Source organism: Homalodisca vitripennis, chromosome 5, assembly GCF_021130785.1.
Source record: "Homalodisca vitripennis isolate AUS2020 chromosome 5, UT_GWSS_2.1, whole genome shotgun sequence".
Taxonomy (NCBI): Eukaryota; Metazoa; Arthropoda; class Insecta; order Hemiptera; family Cicadellidae; genus Homalodisca; species Homalodisca vitripennis.
Genome location: NC_060211.1, coordinates 172721609 through 172747641, shown reverse-complemented (window position 1 = coordinate 172747641; position 26033 = coordinate 172721609). Strand labels below are relative to the sequence as shown.

The following is a 26033-nucleotide window of genomic DNA, read 5'->3' as shown; positions in this document are numbered from 1 at the left end:
ATAATATATGCATATAAAAGTATTATTTATTAAAAAAAGAATAGAACAACGAATCGTTTTCTGTGCTAATACCCAACATTTATTTAAATCTCCCCATTTTTGATCAGCATTTTTAAAGTATGAAGACGAAGAGTGATGCCGCTAATTACGAAATCAAATTATTTAATGCATTAGTATTTTTAAATTTAACACTGCTATTAAATCAAATTTGGCCAAAAGCCTATGTATGTGTGCACGTAATGATCAAAAGATGGGCTTCTCTAACAATGGGGTATGGAATAGATGAGAGTGTGAAAGACAAAAGGACGGAGTTGTCACGCAAAAGGTACTAATGACATTACGGCAGGCACAAAGAAAACGCGTTCAACGTGAAGAGCATATAAAATACAACACAATACAGTATTCAGAGACTGATCAGTATTGTACTGCTTATTTAACTTTGTATAGTCTAATGCCCAGATTTACCAATAAAGACGTAGAAAATAAGGCAGTGTAGGAAATTATAAGTATGTAGTGTACTGCAAAGAGTAATTACAAAACCCTTATGTAACTTTTACGACAGATGGCGCAAATGACTGAATTAAATTATTTAATGCATTAAGTATATTATTTAAACATTGCCATTAAATTATAAAAAAAACAATGTCCTGTAGCACGCAGGGGAGTCAAAATTGGCTTAATTAATAAGGTTGGCTGAGATTCTGTGGTTTTTTTAATTTGAGAACCTTGTGGACCATGTAAAAAGTCAGCAGCCTACACACAGCCTCCACAGGAAGTAACTTGACAGCATCCTGGAAAGGAGAAATATGATATGGTTAAAAACCTGATGGCTGAGTTCTGCAGCTTTTGGATTCTGCCAATGTCCTCTCTCGAAATGCTGTTCCCATAAGCAGGTAGACAGCTAGCAGTACAAGACCGACAGGACTAACGTCTGCACGATGACTATGACTATAGTGAATTTCACTCACATGAACAAACACAACATTGTAAGATTTTAAGGGCAGTACTTAGACCTAATCAATGGTAGCTAATGGGAATCAGCATCCTGACAACCGTGTCCTTACGAGTGCGGATATAAAGATATTAAAATCTAACAATAAACGTAAAATCACAACTTTGACTGTTTATGGTTATGATGTTGGTTGGAGACGTTGAAAGGCAAAACCATCGATTTCGTTATAACGTTTAGAAACAAATGTTTCTAAATAATATTATTTAAAAGTCCACTACTCTACCTTTATGCATTTTTTCGAATCCAAAATCAAACCGATATATCGAGTACCAGAGCCAGGACACAATGGTTATGACCTCGTGTTTATTACAGATGTTCTCTTTGATATTGTGATATTTGTTTATTCCTCAGCGCACTTGGCGGGTAAATGTACAGGAATGTACTCCTAACTGCTCTGCGTTTGTTGTTTAGCCACTACCATGTATGAAAATAAATAAATATGCATGTTTTCACTTTTTTTTACTACATTACACTAAATACGGTAAATCTTAAGCTTACACTACGTTTTGCTTTTGTTTAAAGTTTGTTATTGACGATGGAAGGTTTGAAATTATAACAGGATTTCGGACATTTGCCATCGTTACAGTTTATAAAAGTTATAACACAACGTTTCGAGGATTGGAATCTATCCTCTTCGTCAGGTGGGGAGGTATTAATACATACAGAAACAAAAAACAGAAAGAAGTATATGTGGGGAAGAAAAGGGTTCAAACATACCCACAAACATCCCCTTTTTAGGTTTTCTAGTTAGTTCTTTTTTATTATTGGTACCCAAAGTGGTCTAACGGTTACAAAGTGTTATACCTTTTATAATCTATAACAATGGCAAATGTCCGAAATCCTGTTATCCTTTCTGCACTACATTATTATTTTAAACAGTGTATTCGAAATATTAACAGTCCTATTTCTATAATATACTTTTCCAATTAATATCACCACATCAATCTGTTTACTCCAGATTACAAAATATTAAGATTTAGAGCTTAATATTTTTGACAATATCGTATCTGGACTGTGTTATTTTAGTTTGTACAATTCTCATAACACCCTTATTTACTCGACTAGAATACATAACTCTCTTAATACATTCCACCTTCGTTTACAATATCCCTGATTTTATATTTAATGTAATGTTTATTAACTTGAATATAAATATAACTTAGTTAATCGTGAACTAATGCATTTTTACAATGAACAATTTACCACTTATTAAACATTTTTCTCAGCGCATCGTACAAAACTCGTCAACATTGAACGTGACAGGCAAGTATGAACATGTCGGTCGTCCATATCGATGTGTTCATATTTTCACCGTGAATTGAACTCGGTGATATTGTCCTACATTCTATATCAGGTACCAATATTTTTCACGTCGGCATACACAGGCAATATGTACATATTAAACGGATAGTGGACACGTACAGTGTTCCTAGTAAAATGTTTGTATTTTATGAATAGTACGATAAATTTAATAAAACATTGTATACAACCTTATATTTCCAGTATAGTTCCTTTCTAAGTTGGGCTTTTGGAATTATTCAGAACTACATAGTACGTTGATCTACATAAAACTAGTTTGATGTTGATCATAGTTTTATTGACGTTCTGTGTAAAATTTGAATAACAATGTTTTAACAAAATTTATTTTTAATATACCGACATTTTAAGGTAGGTAAATTTAAGTTAAACATTATTTGCCTCATTAAGGTGAACCTAAGTATTTGATAAAAATAAATTGAGCGTATTTTGAGCGAAATCTTCTGTTACACTTTATCTCATGGAGGATGAAATCTATAGACCAGTTTGTTCTTGAGAGCGGACAGATAGACACAAAGATTGAAAGAACATTTTTATAGTCCTTCAAGTAATAGCTTTTTGGGGAAGGTAATTTTTTATTTTAATACTGTATCCCCTTTAATATAGCTAAGAGGAGGTCTAAGTCATACGCGAGACATTATAAGAGCTTAAATTAGATATATAGGTAATTTTGTAACCAGACACAATTAACAAAAAAAAAAAAAAAAAAAAAAAAAAAATGTACATTTTTACATTACGAGTACGAGGTATTGCTCCAGGGAGATCACATAGACCCTTAATGAAATATAAATAAGTAAGTGACACTTTTATTGTCAAATAATACCAAACAAATTACACGTTTTTATAAGTAAAAAACTTAAATTCTCAAGTTTTAAAATCTTCAAAGTGTTTCTTTGGGCCAGATTTTAATATGCCTCTTAATTTTGTTGAAGTGTATAAAATTCTTCATGTAATAAAAAAATCATTGTTTTAGTTATTAAATCTCAAAGAACTGGCCAGAGGTTTTTTAATAATGAAAGGAAACACTCCAACGACAATTTCATGAAAATTAATTTAGATAAATTATGAGAAGACTTCTTCTGCATAACGAAATGTCTGCTTGAGAAATTATTATTATTTATATATACATTGCATAAGATATTATATATTCATTTATATGTTACTATTATTATATATTTACGAGAGTTACACATAGTTACTCGTATTACACATTTTAAGAGTTCCTACCTGACGATAATATTGTATTTCAAATTAAAGACGTTTTTCTTTTCGTTTCGTACGACGTTACTGCCTTGAACAGATATTTTATGACTTTCTGTTGCGGAAACATTATTATACCCGAGTATTACACGTGCATGTGTTATCAGTTTATAGATGAGTTAAGTGGATTAAGGAGGCGAGCGGGTCCAAGTTATAACGGTATTAGCGCCAAAGTTTCTCAGCATGTCAGAGGCGCTGATGAAGGACTGAGGTGGGATGAGCGTAAACAAACCACCCGCTAGCCTGCAGATCTAAGCTTCTTACCCTCAATATCTCAACCCTTTCCACATATATCAGTGGGATGAGCGTAAGCAAACCACCCGCTAGCCTGCAGATCTAAGCTTATTACCCTCAGTATCTCAACCCTTTCCACATATATCAGTGGGATGAGCGTAAACAAACCACCCGCTAGCCTGCAGATCTAAGCTTATTACCCTCAGTATCTCAACCCTTTCCACATATATCAGTGGGGTGAGCATAAACAAACCACCCGCTAGCCTGCAGATCTAAGCTTCTTAACCTCAATATCTCAACCCTTTCCTCATATATCAGTGGGATGAGCGTAAACAAACCACCCGCTAGCCTGCAGATCTAAGCTTCTTAACCTCAATATCTCAACCCTTTCCTCATATATCAGTGGGATGAACGTAAACAAACCATCCGCTAGCCTGCAGATCTAAGCTTCTTAACCTCAATATCTCAACCCTTTCCACATATACCAGTGGGATGAGCGTAAACAAACCACCCGCTAGCCTGCAGATCTAAGCTTCTTACCCTCAATATCTCAACCCTTTCCTCATATATCAGTGGGATGAGCGTAAACAAACCACCCGCTAGCCTGCAGATATAAGCTTCTTACCCTCAATATCTCAACCCTTTCCTCATATATCAGTGGGATGAGCGTAAACAAACCACCCGCTAGCCTGCAGATCTAAGCTTCTTACCCTCAATATCTCAACCCTTTCCACATATACCAGTGGGATGAGCGTAAACAAACCACCCGCTAGCCTGCAGATCTAAGCTTCTTAACCTCAATATCTCAACCCTTTCCACATATACCAGTGGGATGAGCGTAAACAAACCACCCGCTAGCCTGCAGATCTAAGCTTCTTAACCTCAATATCTCAACCCTTTCCACATATACCAGTGGGATGAGCGTAAACAAACCACCCGCTAGCCTGCAGATATAAGCTTCTTACCCTCAATATCTCAACCCTTTCCTCATATATCAGTGGGATGAGCGTAAACAAACCACCCGCTAGCCTGCAGATCTAAGCTTCTTACCCTCAGTATCACAACCCTTTCCTCATATATCAGTGGGATGAGCGTAAACAAACCACCCGCTAGCCTGCAGATCTAAGCTTCTTACCCTCAGTATCACAACCCTTTCCACATATACCAGTGGGATGAGCGTAAACAAACCACCCGCTAGCCTGCAGATCTAAGCTTCTTACCCTCAGTATCACAACCCTTTCCTCATATATCAGTGGGATGAGCGTAAACAAACCACCCGCTAGCCTGCAGATATAAGCTTCTTACCCTCAATATCTCAACCCTTTCCTCATATATCAGTGGGATGAGCGTAAACAAACCACCCGCTAGCCTGCAGATATAAGCTTCTTACCCTCAATATCTCAACCCTTTCCTCATATATCAGTGGGATGAGCGTAAACAAACCACCCGCTAGCCTGCAGATCTAAGCTTCTTACCCTCAGTATCACAACCCTTTCCTCATATAATCAGTGGGATGAGCGTAAACAAACCACCCGCTAGCCTGCAGATCTAAGCTTCTTACCCTCAGTATCACAACCCTTTCCTCATATATCAGTGGGATGAGCGTAAACAAACCACCCGCTAGCCTGCAGATCTAAGCTTCTTACCCTCAGTATCACAACCCTTTCCTCATATATCAGTGGGATGAGCGTAAACAAACCACCCGCTAGCCTGCAGATATAAGCTTCTTACCCTCAATATCTCAACCCTTTCCTCATATATCAGTGGGATGAGCGTAAACAAACCACCCGCTAGCCTGCAGATCTAAGCTTCTTACCCTCAGTATCACAACCCTTTCCTCATATATCAGTGGGATGAGCGTAAACAAACCACCCGCTAGCCTGCAGATCTAAGCTTCTTACCCTCAGTATCACAACCCTTTCCTCATATATCGGAGCTTGAAAAGGGACATAAGTTGTTAGTTGAAAAGAACACAACACCCCCTTCTATGTCTTAATGTTTTTCTAATACTTGGGATTGAGTAAATTATTCGAATTTTGAATGATAATAATAGTTATTTATGCAACAAATATTATTTTTATGTTCTTGATGTTTACGAGCTCTCTGAAGATATTTTGGGCTGGTTCTTTGGGGCAAGCCAAAAAAATTTAATATTAATAGGGGTTAGAAATTAAGTCACTTTAAATTTTGTTTAAATGTTGTGCATTTTATTTTATTTTTTTAGAAACCAGTAAAGTTAAAAATTAAAATGTTTGCACAAATAATGTTCACGCTGTCACAAAACAAGAAATAATTTTAATATTAATAAAAATAATGACTATTTGGAGCGAATTTGAACAGTATATTTATTTTAAAAACCAACAACTTAACTAAAACTATTTTTTATAAATAAACAAGTATAAATAAATAAATTAAATTATGATATCAAGTTTCACACTGACGAACGGTTGATAGCGTAAAGTTAATAAAGTAAAACATAATAAAGTTTAGGATGGTGGAGTTTCAAATTAAAAATAATATATTAATTTCCACCAAATAAAGACTTGTCATCATAAACATTTCTTTATAAATCAAAATCTAAAGTAAAGTAAAGTTTTGGAAACTATTGTTTTCGATTCAGAGGTTCTAGAGGTGTTCTCTCTACGACTTTGATCTATCAAGGTCTTAGATTATGCGCATAGCATAAACTTGCACAAGCACATATACTATACTGTATATGAAAGTATATATTTTAGCTCTAAACAAGTTTAGTACGATAAACGACTAAACCATTTAAAATAATTAAAAACCTTTCTTTTTATATAAATTTCATCTAACGTGGTGTAGCAACAGTCCATATATTTAATTTTTCTTGAACACTAAACGAACAGCTCTGAAATTGGTTAATGTATTATTGTTATTAAAATCTGTTAAAGTTCTTAAATATATTTTAGGAGAAAAATAAAAATGTTTATAAGTTAAATAATTTTACTAGACATAGTTACTAATAAATAAATGGAGAATGAATCGTTATTATTTACACTAACTGAGAAACCTTTGATTAGACAGCTTAAAAAATTATATACTATACGCGTGTAATTTATTTGCCGCTTGTAACAGAGGTACTTAAATTTAGGTTTTTTATCTGTTTAAAGCCTCACGTAACAGAATAAAACTGAACCGTTCAGTAAAGGGGAGGAAAACGGTATAGCAGATATTTATGGCAGTTTTTGCCTCTTGTTTCAATAACGACATAACCGCCCACCGCGGTTTATCTGAACTTCACTCCAATTGATAACATCCATTTAATGTTGAGTTTATTTCTCTGAGTAGCAGAAACGTCTCTCACCTTCAACAGCTTCAGGGGTTTTGTCGAGAGCAATGATTTGAGAGATGAGAACAACTCACTCTTTTAGCTCTACTTTGGTTGGTAACCAAAAAGTTTATCTGAAATGGTACAGATTACGTTTATAAGGTCTTGAATTAAAAAACAAATAAAATTTTGGATTTTATAATAAGAAATGTATAATGTTTATTAGATTAGATAAAATTTCCAAAAATGAAGTAGTTTTTCAAACAAACAAAAAACATCCGTGTATAACTCCACTCCTCCCAACAAGTGTTTGATTTTTTAATATAAAAACGGCTATTTTTCATGTTAGTTCGTATATAATTGTGACTTCTAGCTCTACTTTGGTTAGTAACAAAAAAATTTTATCTCAAATCCTATGGATAACGTTTATAAGTCCTTGAAGTTTAAAAACAAATGAAATTTTGGATTGTTCAATAATAAGAATTTCGTGATGTATATTACATTTGATAATTTTGTCCAAAAATAAAGGAGTTTTTCACGGCCCAAAGAGAAATATCTCAGTGTATAACTCCCCCCCCCCCAACAAGGGTATGCCATTTTAATATAATATATGTTATTGCTCATGTTGGTTGATTTATAACTGTGGCTGGCTTATCATATTCAAAGGTAAAACGCCCTGTCAGAAAATCTTAAATAGTACAAATCTAGTTTTGCTCCAATTAATAAATTATCCGAAGAGTTGGTTAGATCTCTAAAACGCTTCATAGGTTTTTTAACAAACGATATGTACCTGTATTTTACCTAAAATATAAAACTAAATTTCGAGGTTTGCTGTTTAAACTGAAATATAATTAAAAAAAGCCTGATACATTCAACTCTGACATAGAGCTATGAATGAAACCATGAAGAATTGTACCCCGGATATGGCATGTTTGAAGCTACGGATACCTTACTCGGGTCACACAAGAATCCTTCCTATATAGTCCTCATTAAAGTCAAGAGAAGAAAACATTGTTCAGAAGATAGAGGATAATGAAGGTTTAGAACTAGATAATTTGTGTAATCCTTCCTGATTGTCTTAGGGTGTTTAAAGTTTTAATAAATCCATGTCCAATTTTGAGTTTAGCTTCAGTTCACCTGCCTTTATTGCAGCGTGTGTGGTATCTACATCAATCTGCTATCAATTTCAATTGAATCAACCCTTCCCACCATAGCAATGTTATGTGTAGAAAATTCAGTTGCTCCACCGTGCTCAAAGATCGTGTCTATCACATGGTAGTGCTCAAATAGTACTAAATTGTGTACCAGAATAGGACTACCACTTCAATTATTTATTGGTATCTCTGATGTCGAAACGATGTAAATGTCTCGTTTTAAGCTTCTTCGTCGTCGATTTTCTTTGGATCTCTTCAGACGAACATGACTCCAGATTCCACGTTAAAGTCAAGTCTGATGCAGTGTCAGATACCAGACGCTGCAATAAAAGGAAGTTGAACTGGAGGTAAACTTAAAATTCAATTAAATCAACCCTTCCTACCATAGCTACGTTATGTGTAGAAACCCATGTAGGTCTGATTTTATATAAACACAATCAAAAAGAAAAATTTTGTATCTTGTGTTTTTTCCCTAGACCATAATCTGGCCTAGGACGATTTTAAATCAGTAGGAAAACTCTTTGTAATATTGGAAAGTGATATAAATGTTAGTGTAGAATATAACCTACTATTGAAAATTAATTGTTTAGGGTTTAGGAGAAATAAATTTGCTGTTTCTAAATTTTCTGTTACTAAGAGATGATACAGTTTGTCGTCATCAGCCCTCGTTACCACTGATGCAGACAGAGGTGGAGACAAACAGACGGTAAATTCAATTTGTCGCTGCCACCTCTCGACTGTGACACCTTCTTTATATTAAATGTTTCCTCCAAGGAGGCAGTACATTGTCGTTGGTACACAGATACACCTCTAGATATTACCTTCTGTGAGTATAAAGAAGGTAATGATGTGACAAAGGTGGATGGTGTTCATGTTCATGATGTTGTCGGTAATCATTCAGGTGTGAGAGAATTGTTCAAGTCCTTTATAGCAGTGGTGTTAAAGTAGTGTATACAAAGTGTCGTTCACCTTTCGTAAAGAACAAGAATGGATTTCAAAGTAATTATTATAGGCCTAATTATTATATAATTAATTAATTAGCAGTGCTAAACTATAAATTTGGATTTTTTTGTTTTCTTTTGTCTTTGGCAAGTACAATAATCCCTATGTACTTGTAAAATGGTGTTAAATTTTACAAAACATGTAGATAAGTGGCAGAGACAGCTTTCTAATGAAGTTGTTTCACAGCTTAATCGAGTTCATATGGTGTGATATGATTAAGTTTACACTTTATTGACAATACCGTTATACACCTAAATGTTTTAGGATATACAATGAAATTTAACATTTTGCTTATTATCTAATACAAGCAAGAAACTATCAAAACTTATGCAGGAGTAAGTAAACTAGTACGCGATTTCATTTAATACTCTCAACAGCAAAAACATTGTGATAATGTAGTTTTGGAGACCAGCTCTTATAATTATGTGCAGCAGAACCAAAACTGTCATAAGTGGTTCATCTCCTAATTTTAAAACGAAAACTTCCAGTGACAGGATGTTATGGAATCATGGCGATTGATCTTAAAAAGACGAAATATACAATTACATGTTTGTCAAGGTCTAAGAGCAACCAGTTATTTATCAGTTATCATTTAAAATTGTAATTCTTGTGTCAGGAAACGACTTGTTAAGGAATAAGAAGAAGTTAATTAAGAATAAGTATCTAATTCCTACAAGTTTAATTGAGTAAATACCTCATGAGAAAGAACTAATAGTTAGACTATATAAAATATCTAATATACTCTAGTTCCTAGCTCTGTAGATATTTAGAGGTACTTAAAACAAAATCAGTCTTGTCAAATGCGCTGCGCTGCGTATTTCCAATAATTCCAGATACAACCACCTCTTACATTTAATAATTCCGGTTCCAATCACCTCTTACATTTAATAATTCCGGTTCCAACCACCTCTTACATTTAATAATTCCAGTTATAACCACCTCTTACATTTAATAATTCCTGTTACAACCACCTCATACATTTAATAATTTCTGTTAGAACCACCTCTTACTTTTAATAATTCTGGTTCCAACCTCCTCTTACATTTAATTATTCCGGTTCCAACCACCTCTTACATTTAATAATTCCGGTTCCAACCAAGTCTTACATTTAATAATTCCTGTTCCAACCACCTCTTACATTTTAATAATTCCGGTTCCAACCCCCTATTAAATTCAATAATTCCGGTTCCAACCACCTCTTACATTTAATAATTCCGGTTCCAACCACATCTTACTTTTAATAATTCATGTTCCATTATATTTTGCAAAGAGTCATCAATGTCAGTTGGTATTGATAGTAATAAATTTAGCATTTTAGGTAAGAATGGTGGTATTTCTTGTTCTTCCGCTGCATTAAATGTTTTCTCTCCACGTAACGATCTTATCAAAACCAATGTCTTACTTACTCTCTAAATAGATTCTGAGATTTAGTTTTAATTTCTAAGCCGTTGACTTCCTTAAAAGTTCATGACACACACACACACACACACACACACACACACACACACACACACACACACACACACACACACACACACAGTAACTGTTTACGTAACGTTTATGGATAAAATTACCTCTAAGCTACGGCCAATGACTGCTCTCATTGTTTTTAGGGGTGGTGAGAGGGGGCTTTACAGGTTTTACTTGAAGCCAATGTAATCTATTTTGTAAAACCATGTACGTGTTCCGACATCTCCATCGTAATTACACTATGATGTATATTAACGCAATGTTTTAATTTAAATTTGTAAGTCGCTCACTTTAAATGTTAGATTTATAGAAATTTCGCTTTAAAACGGGGGTTTTAAATAAAACTAATATTTCGCGGTATCTGTTGTTCGCGTAACATATTTTAAGTAAGTTAAAAAATGAACGTTTTTCAGTTTTGGTTATTTTCTAATTATATTCATGAAAGCCGAAAAATACCATTCTGACTTTCATTTTCATTATTAAATACGAATTAGGTTAGAGGACATAACGAACAGCTAAATATAACCCAGTTAGGAGAAGGACTTGTATGCAGATTGCTGTCAGCTGACAGCGACTAGTGACGTAATAGCAGCGAACACAGGTGTCTCTTTATAAAATTAGTTCAGAATTACGTTATTCAGCGTTATTTCTGCTGCTGCTCTCTACCCGATATTACACGTTTTTGTTTAGCATTTTGAGAAAATTACTTTTGGAGCTAATCCTTTTTAACGTGTTTTAATCGTTTATTTATTTAAATCAAAGAGTGTTTAAAAAGTGTTTTAAAACAATGGAATAACTTGTAAAATATACAACAGTTAGTACTCGTAAAACGGAGGATAGGGATGGTATTTTAACAGTTATTTCATCAATATAATTGTTATTTGTGTTTGATTATGTGTATAATCGCAATCCAAACTATACACAGTAGTACATATTGGAGGTTTTAAATATGTTATTTTTTATAGATATATCTGGAATGTCTAATAATCTGTAAGATATAATTATTTGTTCAGTAATGATATTAAAAGGAAATGCAAAAGTGTGTCGCGGTCAGTATTCATGATGAACTCAGTTATAAAGTCGACTAATTATATTATTAAAAGGAATTGGAAAATATTGTTGGGTTTTCTACCCTATTTAATTTATCGGCGGTAAAATAATACAAAATCTTTGAGAAATAAATAGTATTTTTTTAATAAACTATGACTGTGTTTTCAAATCAAAGTTATTTTGTTATATATTTGAAAATTCCCTTTTTAATTTTTTGTTTATTTAATTAAATATAATATTTCCTAAATTTTCTTCACTAGGGATGATTTTCTTAACTGTTAGGATATTTATTGCATACTAAAATAGATTGATTTGATGTTGGATTATATTTTTTTATTGCGTAAAGACACATAATTGTCCTTGATTACAATGTACGGTGTTTTACTGCCCTAATCACGGGAGCGATACAGAAATATGTTCCCAACTGGAGTAGCTCGTAAAGTACTTTTGAAAATCAAACCTTGAGTCCCCACAGAAAATATCTGACATAATATTTTGATTATTTGCATTAAGACATATCTGTGAAAAAATGTATCTGACACTTTAAAGTATTAAAAATAAAAGGAACCATTAAAATATTTAATGCCACCAGTTAACGGATAACTAAATTTTTAAACTGCAATAAATTAAACTTTGGAACATTACACAGCTTTTTCTAATAATTAAAACTCAGAGATAATTAAATATAGATGAAATAAATAATCAACTTCGCAGGAGAGTGTAATGTTTTAAGTGGTATTCAATAGTTCATGGGGGGGGAGGTTGTCACAACGACTTGTCACGCACCTAGCGGACGGGACCTTAATTACTGCAGAGCCATAATGAATAGACTTCCACATTCAGTCCTAACATTGTTGGCTTTTTCAGAGCCGGAACGTGAATGGAATTGTAAATTATTGAGATACATCGCATGGCAACCAAACTGTTTGCTCAAGAAATTAGTTTGAAGAAATACGTCTAGCCACCTAACCACAAATTGTGGTAACACAAAAATATCATTAACTTCATTAATATCTAATATTTTGCTCTTTTTTCATTTACAAACGCTGGTTTAATAACAAATTACATTATTAAAAAAATCAATCAAGATGTTAAGATTTACCGATTTTTTAGTATTTTTTTTAATATAAAATGAACTCGTATGTTATAAATTATGAAATCAACACAGAGTCAGGTTTTCAGACGATTCGATAATCCACTAATATTGACATTTAATTATTTCGTTTTCTATGGTGGAACGACCAATACAAAAAAACTTAAGGATATTTGTATTTGTGCAAAATGAAAATTTAATCCATATTATTATGTTCATACATACGCACTTTATTTATGAACGACACGAGACAAGTTATGACAAAGTTATCATGAATTCATTGTAAAGTTGTACTATCCATTTCCATGATATTAGCTTATATCTCAATTCACCTTCTCATTTAGGTTTTGTCTCTCCACCAATGTAACACAATTAATTTACTGTAATGGCTTTGCGCCAGTAATAAAATAATATGAACCTAACTATCGTTGATTCAAAAGTACATTTGCATATTTTGTACCGAGATATAGTATATTACGATAAAACGAGCTTAACTGAACACCTCCGATTGTTTTATACGTACGAGTAGCTGAGTTAGACGCCCACTTCCGGCACAAGTGTGGAAATGTCTGTTACACTAGTTGGCCTGTGTCAGCCATGGGGCCAAATACCACGAACTAACCAGAGACATTCCAGTAAATATCAATCTTAATGAATGAAAAACAGTAAATTATCAAAGTAATTGAGTTCGTACATTTTCGTTTTTGATCATTAAAGCCAGTAAACAAAGTTGCACGTGCTCATCCTTATGGTAAAGCAGTTTTTTATTTTATTAGTTAATGTCTTAAAACAATACTAGTCTGTGTGTGTTTTAGGCGGGTTTGAGGTTAAATACTGTATTTCGTGGTGAGCATGTGTGGTCAACATTCGTTGCAGCATCGTTTCGTGGTTGCAGCATGCTTGGAAATCATCCTTGTTACTTAGTTATAAAGAAGCATTTTTATTTGGAAATTTATTTAGGAAATTTGAGTGATTCCCAGGAAAAGTGGCATTAAGTTACATCAGTTTCTAATATTATAAAATACTATCAGCTCTAAAGGCTAAGATCTATTTATTGGTGTACCACTCCCTTGCAATTCGGTAAAATTTATTTTACCTTACAGACATAATTTAATTTGAAGGAGTTAAAATTACTCCTTGTGTTATAAAATACACAAACACAGTTTCTCAGTTACAGGAGACCTTGCTACGGTGGGAAGGGATGTGACGAAACAACCCTGTTACTGTGTCACAGAAGGGCCAAACCACGCGCAATAAACTCAGTTTAACGCCGCAGCTGTATTCCCATATCCGAGAGTAAAAGTTTTCAGCCAGCGTCAGCAAAGGATTGAATCCAAAAGGGAATAACATTATCGTCTAAATCCTCCGATTTTATTCCTGAACACATGGTCTAAATACTCAGATTTTGGGTTTTATGCCACTATTATCGTGTAAGTCAGTATTTAGTTCATATTATTATAAGCAGTATCTGATAAACAATAGACACAACTTCCCAGACACACATCAATTACTTAGTTGACTGTATAAATCAGATTGTGTATATAATGTGTGCAGAGAAAGGAAGTATTATTAATTTTTGTGGGCTGTATCGTACGTGCAGGTTCAATAAGTTACAAAGTCATTATTTTTATGAACATAAACATAAACATCCAGTGCTACGAATACGGTAAAACCGAACGCTCTGACTCACGCTCGAAACCATAAAACCTTCGCGGGTACTTCAAGTTTGAGTGTTGCATGCGTTTTAAACCTGACAATCCTACAGTTTATACTTGTACTTTAAAAGATTACTTATTTTTCTGTTCTACTCCCGAAAAAAATGTATGTGGCAAATTTTAGCTAACAAGTATTGTTAAATTGAAATGCATTGTTCATGTCAGTTTGCACCCAAGACGGAGGTAGCCTTCATTATAGTTTTCTAGAAGTAATTCATAATTTGTATCAGTGAATCGGTGATTCATGGCTAGTTGAATGATAAGGTATAATATTTTAAGAATAAATTATAAAGATTTGTACACTTTAATTAATTTTATGCGCATTTATAGAGTATTAATTGCTACAATAGATATCGAATGGGTGGCCTGAACTTCCATAACGACAGTGAAATATTAAATCTGGGCTACATAAATTATTGGTGATTCAATTGTACATGTATCCTTCCCATGCCGTTTAAACTCAAAGGATGCTAGTGTAAGATATTCGTAAATATAATACTTGCTACATAATACATTAAATTTTTTTGAGTTTAATATCAGCGTTTAAATAAGAACAGTCTACACACAAAGTTACCATAGTTGGAAGTATTGGAATAATTGGGGTACATTTGTCAAAACATCACATATTACATTTCTTAGGAGTATATTGAGTTTATTTATTCTGCTATTGAGTCGTTGCCATCATGTTTATCCATAAGACTAATAGTAAACTATTCGATAACGCTCAGCAAAATAGCATAGAGTGACATGGACCATGATTGAACTCCGTGTTCCTGATATAAAAATGAAATTCCATATTTCACTTTGTCTTCACGATATGTACGGACAGAAATAAAATTATTTCCAGCTCCACAACTGATAAACTTCGCTAACGCTCAGCTAAACACCATAGAGTGACATGGACCATGATTGAACTCCGTGTTCCTGATATAAAAATGAAATTCAATATTTCACTTTGTCTTCACGATATGTACGGACAGAAATAAAATTATTTCCAGCTCCACAACTGATAAACTTCGCTAACGCTCAGCTAAACACCATAGAGTGACATGGACCATGATTGAACTCCGTGTTCCTGATATAAAAATGAAATTCCATATTTCACTTTGTCTTCACGATATGTACGGACAGAAATAAAATTATTTCCAGCTCCACAACTGATAAACTTCGCTAACGCTCAGCTAAACACCATAGAGTGACATGGACCATGATTGAACTCCGTGTTCCTGACATAAAAATGAAATTCCATATTTCACTTTGTCTTCACGATATGTACGGACAGAAATAAAATTATTTCCAGCTCCACAACTGATAAACTTCGCTGACGCTCCGCTAAACACCATAGAGTGACATGGACCATGATTGAACTCCGTGTTCCTGATATAAAAATGAAATTCCATATTTCACTTTGTCTTCACGATATGTACGGACAGAAATAAAATTATTTCCAGCTCCACAACTGATAAACTTCGCTGACGCTCAGCTAAACACCATAGAGTGACATGGACCATGATTGAACTCCGTGTTCCTGACATAAAAATGAAATTCCATATTTCACTTTGTCTTCACGATATGTACGGACAGAAATAAAATTATTTCCAGCTCCACAACTGATAAACTTCGCTGACGCTCAGCTAAACACCATAGAGTGACATGGACCATGATTGAACTCCGTGTTCCTGATATAAAAATGAAATTCCATATTTCACTTTGTCTTCACGATATGTACGGACAGAAATAAAATTATTTCCAGCTCCACAACTGATAAACTTCGCTGACGCTCAGCTAAACACCATAGAGTGACATGGACCATGATTGAACTCCGTGTTCCTGATATAAAAATGAAATTCCATATTTTACTTTGTCTTCACGATATGTACGGACAGAAATAAAATTATTTCCAGCTCCACAACTGATAAACTTCCGCTGACGCTCAGCTAAACACCATAGAGTGACATGGACCATGATTGAACTCCGTGTTCCTGACATAAAAATGAAATTCCATATTTCACTTTGTCTTCACGATATGTACGGACAGAAATAAAATTATTTCCAGCTCCACAACTGATAAACTTCGCTGACGCTCAGCTAAACACCATAGAGTGACATGGACCATGATTGAACTCCGTGTTCCTGATATAAAAAATGAAATTCCCATATTTCACTTTGTCTTCACGATATGTACGGACAGAAATAAAATTATTTCCAGCTCCCACAACTGATTAAACTTCGCTGACGCTCAGCTAAACACCATAGAGTGACATGGACCATGATTGAACTCCGTGTTCCTGATATAAAAATGAAATTCCATATTTCACTTTGTCTTCACGATATGTACGGACAGAAATAAAATTATTTCCAGCTCCACAACTGATAAGCTTCACTGACGCTCAGCTAAACACCATAGAGTGACATGGTCCATGATTGAACTCCGTGTTCCTGATATAAAAATGAAATTCCATATTTCACTTTGTCTTCACGATATGTACGGACAGAAATAAAATTATTTTCCAGCTCCACAACTGATAAACTTCGCTGACGCTCAGCTAAACACCATAGAGTGACATGGACCATGATTGAACTCCGTGTTCCTGATATAAAAAATGAAATTCCATATTTCACTTTGTCTTCACGATATGTACGGACAGAAATAAAATTATTTCCAGCTCCACAACTGATAAACTTCGCTGACGCTCAGCTAAACACCATAGAGAGTGACATGGACCATGATTGAACTCCGTGTTCCTGATATAAAAATGAAATTCCATATTTCACTTTGTCTTCACGATATGTACGGACAGAAATAAAATTATTTCCAGCTCCACAACTGATAAGCTTCGCTAACGCTCAGCCAACGAGGTAAATAAAATTCTTATTCGGAACACTTATCTGGGTTGAACCAGATACATTTCAAGTAAGTGCTCATTGTATCTCCCTGCAGCTTCAGCAGTAAACTGAAAACTTTTAAAACATCGATCTTATCAACCTATTGAAAGTTTGAACATTTTCTTGAATTGTGGCTGCAGCTTGTATTCTGTCTACTACATCAAGTTCATCGTGTATTGTTGTACTATAAACGATCGATAGTTTTTGAGGTTTATATGTCTTCTCAATGACGAGTCACGTGGTTCACTGTCGGTTGATGTAGGATTCAATTAATCCCACACCATTAAGCCGATATGGACAGTAACTCAGTTGTGGTGGAGGCCACATTTGCAATATAGTCTGCTTATATAGCCTGCTCATATAGTCTGCTCGTGTAGTCTGCTCGTGTAGTCTGCCCGTGTAGTCCTGCTCGTGTAGTCTGCTCGTGTAGTCTGCTCGTGTAATCTGCTCGTGTAGTCTGCTCTTAGAGTCTGCTTATATAGTCTGCCTAGAACAGATAGCATAGATATTAAAATTGTAATATAGCAGTTTAAGTGATTCGCCATAATATAAGGTCAAAACATTCTGCCATCTAAATTTTGATCGACCCATAAATGATAATCAGTTTTTTAAACGTTAAAAGTGTACATACCTAGTCACTAAAGTGATGATATCTTTTTATTGGTGTAATTAGGCTCCATGTTATATGTTAAAATCTCATATGATTGCACTTAGTTTATTTATCCTGCAATTTTCTGGTTACCTATCATATAAAACTAGTGTAAAAACTTTAGCTAACGCTCAGCCAATTCCCGTGGAGTGGCATTCATCATCATGAAACTCAGTTCTTCTTTCATAGAAAAGACGCTTTATGCAAAATTTCAAGTCTGTATGTCAGTTCGTTCCCGAGATATCATGCAGACAGACAGACAGACAGACAGACAGAAATGAATTTTTCGCCTCTTCAATGAAAGGTGTCGATGACTCTCAGCCAATACCTAAGGACTCATCTGTGAATAGTTTTATTTAGGAAATTTGAAATGTCTTGGATTTATTTGGATATGGTATGGGTAGAATATTTTTATACTTTGGTAACTCTAGAACTGGCATCTGATTTGTGCTTTGAGCATTTGACAACTGCTCGAACGTCTTTTTTGGCATTTCGGTTAGTAGTTTGGTGTAGTGAACATTTTTCAAAGTCAAACAGACAATACAAACGCCAGACCTCTCACATAGGTTTCTACCTAGGACCAACCGACAGGAGCGCTATTTCCTGCAGGAGTTTCGAGGTCTGACAGTCGAATGGCGCTGTGAGTAATGTCCAATGAGACCTCTGTATTCTATCGCTTCTTTGGTTCTCATTACCGCGAATGAAATGCAGTTTAGTTAAATCTCACTTTAAATGAATTATTTTCATCTAGTGGATTATGTAAGAAGCCGAGCTTTATCGAAACATCACTTGAGGGCCTATCACTCATTTTGTCTGTCTGTCTATCTGTCTGCTGCACGCGCAATTTCTCAAAAGCCAAAAAAAATTAAATGAATCTTCATTTCTGTGTATGCAATATCGGGAACGTCACTCAATACAATTTCTATGAGTGGTATTAAATATTCTTACATCCTCTTATGAGTAACTATGATGGCAACGTGAAAATCGCAGATTAAGCACATTTATAAACAGAGCATAATCAAATGCTAATTTAATACTCGAATGTGACATGTAACGTGTAGTTTAATGAAATGAGCTTAAATATACTTGAAGTCTTGCAAGAAATCTCAGCGAAATTACGCAATACGTGGTTTGGGGTACCTTGTTCTTATTTTAAATAAGGATTTTATGGCTGCCTATCACAGAAAACTAACAGTGTAATCTTCTAACCTCTGAGGCACAGAAACACAGTTCACAGCAACATCTGACGGTCGGGACTAGGACCGACCATTGGAAGGTCATAGCACCATAAGTTCCGTTTAGTTGTCCCAGTTACTAGATCGTCCTTGCACTATGGCTTACAGAAATTTGCTATAGACTATATACACTATAGTTACAATTAATAATCTACAACTACCTCAAATATTTGCAAAAATGTAATATATATATATATATATATTATTTTGAAAAAAAAAAATACTCCTGAGTTAATAAATCGAGTAGTTTCTATACTTCTATATAATGTTTGACTGCTTATGTAAATTAATTACGTAAATAATTGTCGGTGTTATGTTACACCCCAGGGCTACCCGCACATGTTGTAAAGACGGTTACGATAGTAACATGCAATAGTAGTAACAGTGAAGATATCACAATAGCAACAAAAAGTACATTAAAATGTTATAGTAATTCAGGCTAACTAATTATATCACTATATAATAATACAAAACAATGTGATCTTACATAAATGTTAATTCTGTGATTTTTGTTTAACGCCTTTCAGTTGGCTAAGTTATTTTCACTCACAAATCAACAAAGAATTAATAAAACTAAAATTTTAGATAATTTCTCTTACGTGGATAACAATGGGTTACTGTGTTGTAAACAGCGGCATACAAACACATTTCTCATTGAATAATGTAACACTGTATCGGACATAGTGGACTAAGTATATTACCCACAGTTCTACCCACCAGTATTTGTGTGGGGTACAACATTGTAGAGAAAATAGTAAACTAAGTATATTACCCACAGTTCTACCCACCAGTATTTGTGTATGACAATACTGTAGAGAGTATAGCAAACTAAGTATATTACCCACAGTTCTACCCACCAGTATTTGTGTGGGGTACAACATTGTAGAGAAAATAGTAAACTAAGTATATTACCCACAGTTCTACCCACCAGTATTTGTGTATGACAATACTGTAGAGAGTATAGCATACTAAGTATATTACCCACAGTTCTACCCACCAGTATTTGTGTATGACAATACTGTAGAGAGTATAGCAAACTAAGTATATTACCCACAGTTCTACCCACCAGTATTTGTGTAGGACAATACTGTAGAGAATGTAGTAAACTAAGTATATTACCCACAGTTCTACCCACCAGTATTTGTGTAGGACAATACTGTAGAAAATATAGTAAACTAAGTATATTACCCACAGTTCTACCCACCAGTATTTGTGTAGGACAATAGTGTAGAGAATGTAGTAAACTAAGTATATTACCCACAGTTCTACTAACCAGTTGTGTATGACAATACTGTAGAGAGTATAACATACTAAGTATATTACCCACAGTTCTACTAACCAGTATTTGTGTATGACAATACTGTAGAGAATGTAGTAAACTAAGTATATTACCCACAGTTCTACCCACCAGTATTTGTGTAGGACAATAGTGTAGAGAATATAGTAAACTAAGTATATTACCCACAGTTCTACTAACCAGTTGTGTATGACAATACTGTAGAGAGTATAGCAAACTAAGTATATTAACCCACAGTTCTACTAACCAGTATTTGTGTATGACAATACTGTAGAGAATGTAGTAAACTAAGTATATTACCCACAGTTCTACCCACCAGTATTTGTGTAGGACAATACTGTAGAGAATGTAGTAAACTAAGTATATTACCCACAGTTCTACCCAATCAGTTGTGTATGACAATAATGTAGAGAATATAGTGAACTAAGTATATTACCCACAGTTCTACTCACCAGTATTTGTGTACGACAACACTGTAGAGAATATAGTAAACTAAGTATATTACCCACAGTTCTACTCACCAGTATTTGTGTACGACAACACTGCAGAGAATATAGTAAACTAAGTATATTACCCACAGTTCTACTCACCAGTATTTGTGTATGACAATACTGTAGAGAATATAGTAAACTAAGTATATTACCCACAGTTCTACTCACCAGTATTTGTGTATGACAATACTGTAGAGAGTATAGTAAACTAAGTATATTACCCACAGTTTTACTGACCAGTATTTGTGTATGACAATAATGTAGAGAATATAATAAACTAAGTATATTACCCACAGTTCTACTCACCAGTATTTGTGTAGGACAATAATGTAGAGAATATAGTAAACTAAGCATATTACCCACATTTCTACTCACCAGTATTTGTGTAGGACAAATACTGTAGAGAATATAGTAAACTAAGTATATTACCCACAGTTCTACTCACCAGTATTTGTGTAGGACAATAATGTAGAGAATATAGTAAACTAAGTATAATTACCCACAGTTCTACTCACCAGTTGTGTATGACAATACTGTGTAGAGAGAATATAGTAAACTAAGTATATTACCCACAGTTCTACTCACCAGTATTTGTGTATGACAATACTGTAGAGAATATAGTAAACTAAGTATATTACCCACAGTTCTACCCATCAGTATTTGTGTAGGACAATACTGTAGAGAATATAGTAAACTAAGTATATTACCCACAGTTCTACTCACCAGTATTTTGTGTATGACAATACTGTAGAGAATATAGTAAACTAAGTATATTACCCACAGTTCTACTCACCAGTATTTGTGTATGACAATGCTGTAGAGAATATAGTAAACTAAGTATATTACCCACAGTTCTACTCACCAGTATTTGTGTAGGACAATACTGTAGAGAATATAGTAAAACTAAGTATATTACCCACAGTTCTAGCAATCCAGTATTTGTGTATGACAATACTGTAGAGGAATATAGTAAACTAAGTATATTACCCACAGTTACTAGCTAACCAGTTCTGTTGTACGTAAAAATGTAGTAAACAAAGTTAAATTACCTTGCACAATTCCTACCCACCAGTATTTGAATATAGGACAATACTGTAAGAGATATGTAGTAAACTAAGAATATTTACCGACAGTCCTACCCACCCGTATTTGTGTTGGACTAACTAAACTGTACAGAATGTAGTGTAAACTAAGGAATATATTACCCACAGTTAATACCATACCAGTATTTGTGTATGACAATAATGTAGAGAATATAGTGAACTAAGTATATTACCCACAGTTCTACTCACTAGTATTTGTGTACGACAACACTGCAGAGAATATAGTAAACTAAGTATATTACCCACAGTTCTACTCACCAGTATTTGTGTAGGAAAACACTGCAATGAATGTTGTAAACTAAGTATATTATCTACAGTTCTACCTACCAGTATTTTTATACGAAAATACTGTATGGAACATACGAGACTAAATATATTGCCCAGAGCTGTAGCAACTGGTATTTGTGTAGGAACAACACTGTAGAGAACATAGTATGTTTCCGACTTTAAATGTAATAACAGTCTTGAGAATTAATTTTGAAGGGTGTAAAGAGTACTCCGGGCAACGTGAAGTGACAGTCTGGTTCCAATAACAATAGAACCGCTGCAACTTATCACTGTGGGACACATTTTATTTATGTTTTGTTTGAAAAAAAGTTCCAAATGTACGTATTTTACAATTACACTCAGCATTTTTTAATGTGGTACTAGTCATAAATACTATACAAAAACATAAATATTTTTCTACTAACGTAGCACTAGCCATCGCAAATAGACTAGAGTCTTACTTAAATCTGTATTTGCCAGTATTGACAACAATTTCATCACGACTGTCGTCGCTGTTTTTTTATTGTTTAAGAGATCTTTCAGTAGTTATAATTTATTATCATTAGTTATTTTTATGGTAGTACCGTTTCTTAATAAATATCTAAAATAACCATAGTAAAATAATGTAATATATATGAAATTTCTTCAATGAAGACTTAATTTTAAGAAATGCGTATATTCTATATTCCATACTTTAACTGTATTACAAGTGTAATAAAATGAAAGATATTTTAAAACCAATGTACAACAATGAGCTCACTAATCATAAAATTAAAATTAACACATGAAACAATGTTTTGTAACTATTTTTAGAGCCACTAATAGGAAGAGAAAATGTGTACGACTTAGAAAAAAACATTTATCTGCACCACTGTAACACCGTCATTAACAGAAAAAGTATTTAATGACTTGCCTTCAATACCAACAATTTAAGGTGAAATTCACAGATAGTATTATGTGTACAGTTTATGTATTTATTCAAACTATAAGGAGGTTCTCCTGGATTAATGTTAATATTTCACACGGGTCACGACATTGCAATAACAGTTAAGTTATTGGTCGTTGTTGTTGTCCTCACACACGTCACTGTCACTGTCACTCATCAGTTACGTCTGAGTCGGAACTAATAACCACAAGTTCAACTCTGTAACGTCAACTACACTTTCGACTGTACGAAATTTCTCTTGTATTTTAAAAACATGCTTCAAGCATTTATTTAAAAGGTTCTCAGTATATAACAATTATATCTGATGCCAGTTAACATACTTTGTCACATTTAATAGTTTACTATTGCATTTTGCCACCTCATCTTTACAGATGCCCACAATAATTCAAATTGCATTTAACTCGCAATGAGCAACGAAATTACTTTAATGTCCTTACTACTTTAAGCAACAATTTTGTCAAGTAATCTTTCCCTAACTTGAAAGTATAGCCTGGTGTGTTTAAATAGGAATTGATTTTGATACGCCCACAGCTTTTAACCATATACTTAAGGGGTTTCTTATTTCAGGATTAAAACGGCATGGTACGGAATCTAATAGGATAATAGTATGGCAGACATTTCAGGAAGAATATTAAAAACCTATCAAAACCATTCTTAGTAATGTGTTGCGTTAATTTCATCATTGTAGTCGAAATATGTAAGTTTTTCCAACAAAAAACCATATTAAGTTATAATCTTTCTTAGGCAATAATTGATCTTGCCTTTCTGTCCTTCGTCCTGAATCACGAAACCTTTTAATCTTCATTAGGAACTCAGCTCTAGCTCTTCTAATGAATTGATCGATTTCATTAGAATAGGGTTGGTATAAAGTTTCTTGAATTGAAAACCCATTAATTTTAATTGTTTTTAAAAGCGGAGATTTATTGGTGTTATGAAAACTTTTCAATCGTTGGAAAATATGTTTTAATGTAAAACTAGTGTATTCTAAGCCTTATTACCACCTTTAAATATTTGTTCAAGGCAAGTTTTGGACTTCATATACATCCCTTTATTTGGTGACCCTGTGTGCTTTAAGAATATTTAAACAATCTGTTTACATACGCATAATATCTGTGCAAATCCCTCTTATTTTCAAAACTTCTTAACAGATTATAAGAACATTTTGGATTTTTTACAAATAATTAATCCACTCAAAAGAAAATAATTATGAAAACAATAATGAATTTAACTTACAATCGGTTCTTAAAAACACTGAAAGTTACACAATTATTTAATACAAATACAGTACAGTCAAACAATTGTTGCCATAACATTACACGAAAGGGGTGTGTATCTGTAAGCGATAAGACAAGAAGTGCAAGAGCTGACCTTACACAACTAAGTCTGACAGCTCAACAAAAACGGCTATAATTGGAACTGACTTTACAATCCCATTACTCACTGTCGGCCGTACAAGAATACTTTTCAATTAAAACTGCAAAAAAGGAGCTAGTTGACTTTATTGGAAATCTCTTTAAATGTCCAATGCATATATAGGCACTTAAATAGAACTTACCAATTATGCAGGGTGTCCCGTAACTATGGACAAAGGTATATCACATTATTCTCAGGTCAAAACGAACATATTTCACTATGTGGATCTCCGATGCTTAGTTTCCCATTTGCATGTCTGTATGTGTTTTTTATAAAAAAAAATAATATCTTAAAAACTAATAATTTTAAGTTTTAGAAAATTTGGCTCAAATGTTTATAATAGGCCCAGTTACTGAAAACAATAAATTGGGATTATCTTTAGTATTTTCAAAATGGTGGCCAATACAACTTTTTAACTTTGACATCTTAAAACTAGCATTTTTTCTCCAGAATAATTGCAAGAATAATAGTTTTTCGAAAATGTAATAAAAAATCTAGAGAGACCAAAATTACTTAAATAGAATTATAAATAACTGATTTAGAGCAGATTTACTGTGACAAGACATGACTCGTATTAAGGTTTTCAGCGAATAGCCAACAAACAAAAACTAAATAAACGTAGCTCTCAGTCTGTACATAATTGACTTTTCTCTTAAGAATAAAGCTGATTTAATTGCTCTTAAGGGTGGCACACATCCTTATGTCTATACTAGCAACATCCCTTAACGTTTTGGGACTCACTAACTCCAACAGTCCGGAAATACTTCCCATCGTACTACTGATATCTCGACATTTGCAGTTAATGATGTGTCGCTCTTAACAACCATAAGGTTGCCTTGGAGGACGGGTGGAGTGCTAATGAATGTGTGTCTGAATGAGTTATACGTATTTAAATTCTTAAAGAGACCTTTATTATATCATTTTGTTATATTTTGAAATGCATTAGTTTTTATTTGACTTACATACAATATTATTGCATTAGGGTTAATTGTAAGACAGGGCCTTATGGCCCTAAATTCGCCCTTTTGTACATTATGTATATGATACAAATAACATAATTTGATTTGATTTAGATTAAAGTAACTCATCGGTTTTTGTTGCATTCGGTTTAGGTTTAACTGGAAGGTATAAACCAGCCAGAAGGAAA

At 33.8% G+C, this 26033-nt stretch overlaps 1 protein-coding gene across 1 annotated transcript in view; it reads left to right on the top strand.

The window, feature by feature from the left end:
* Positions 1-266: 266 nt before the first annotated feature.
* The window catches only part of LOC124363730 (sushi, von Willebrand factor type A, EGF and pentraxin domain-containing protein 1-like), a 43750-nt gene continuing 17983 nt past the window's right edge, over positions 267-26033 (top strand). The window contains 1 exon segment of the mRNA XM_046818992.1: positions 267-325. Coding sequence (XP_046674948.1) covers positions 267-325 — 59 coding nt within the window.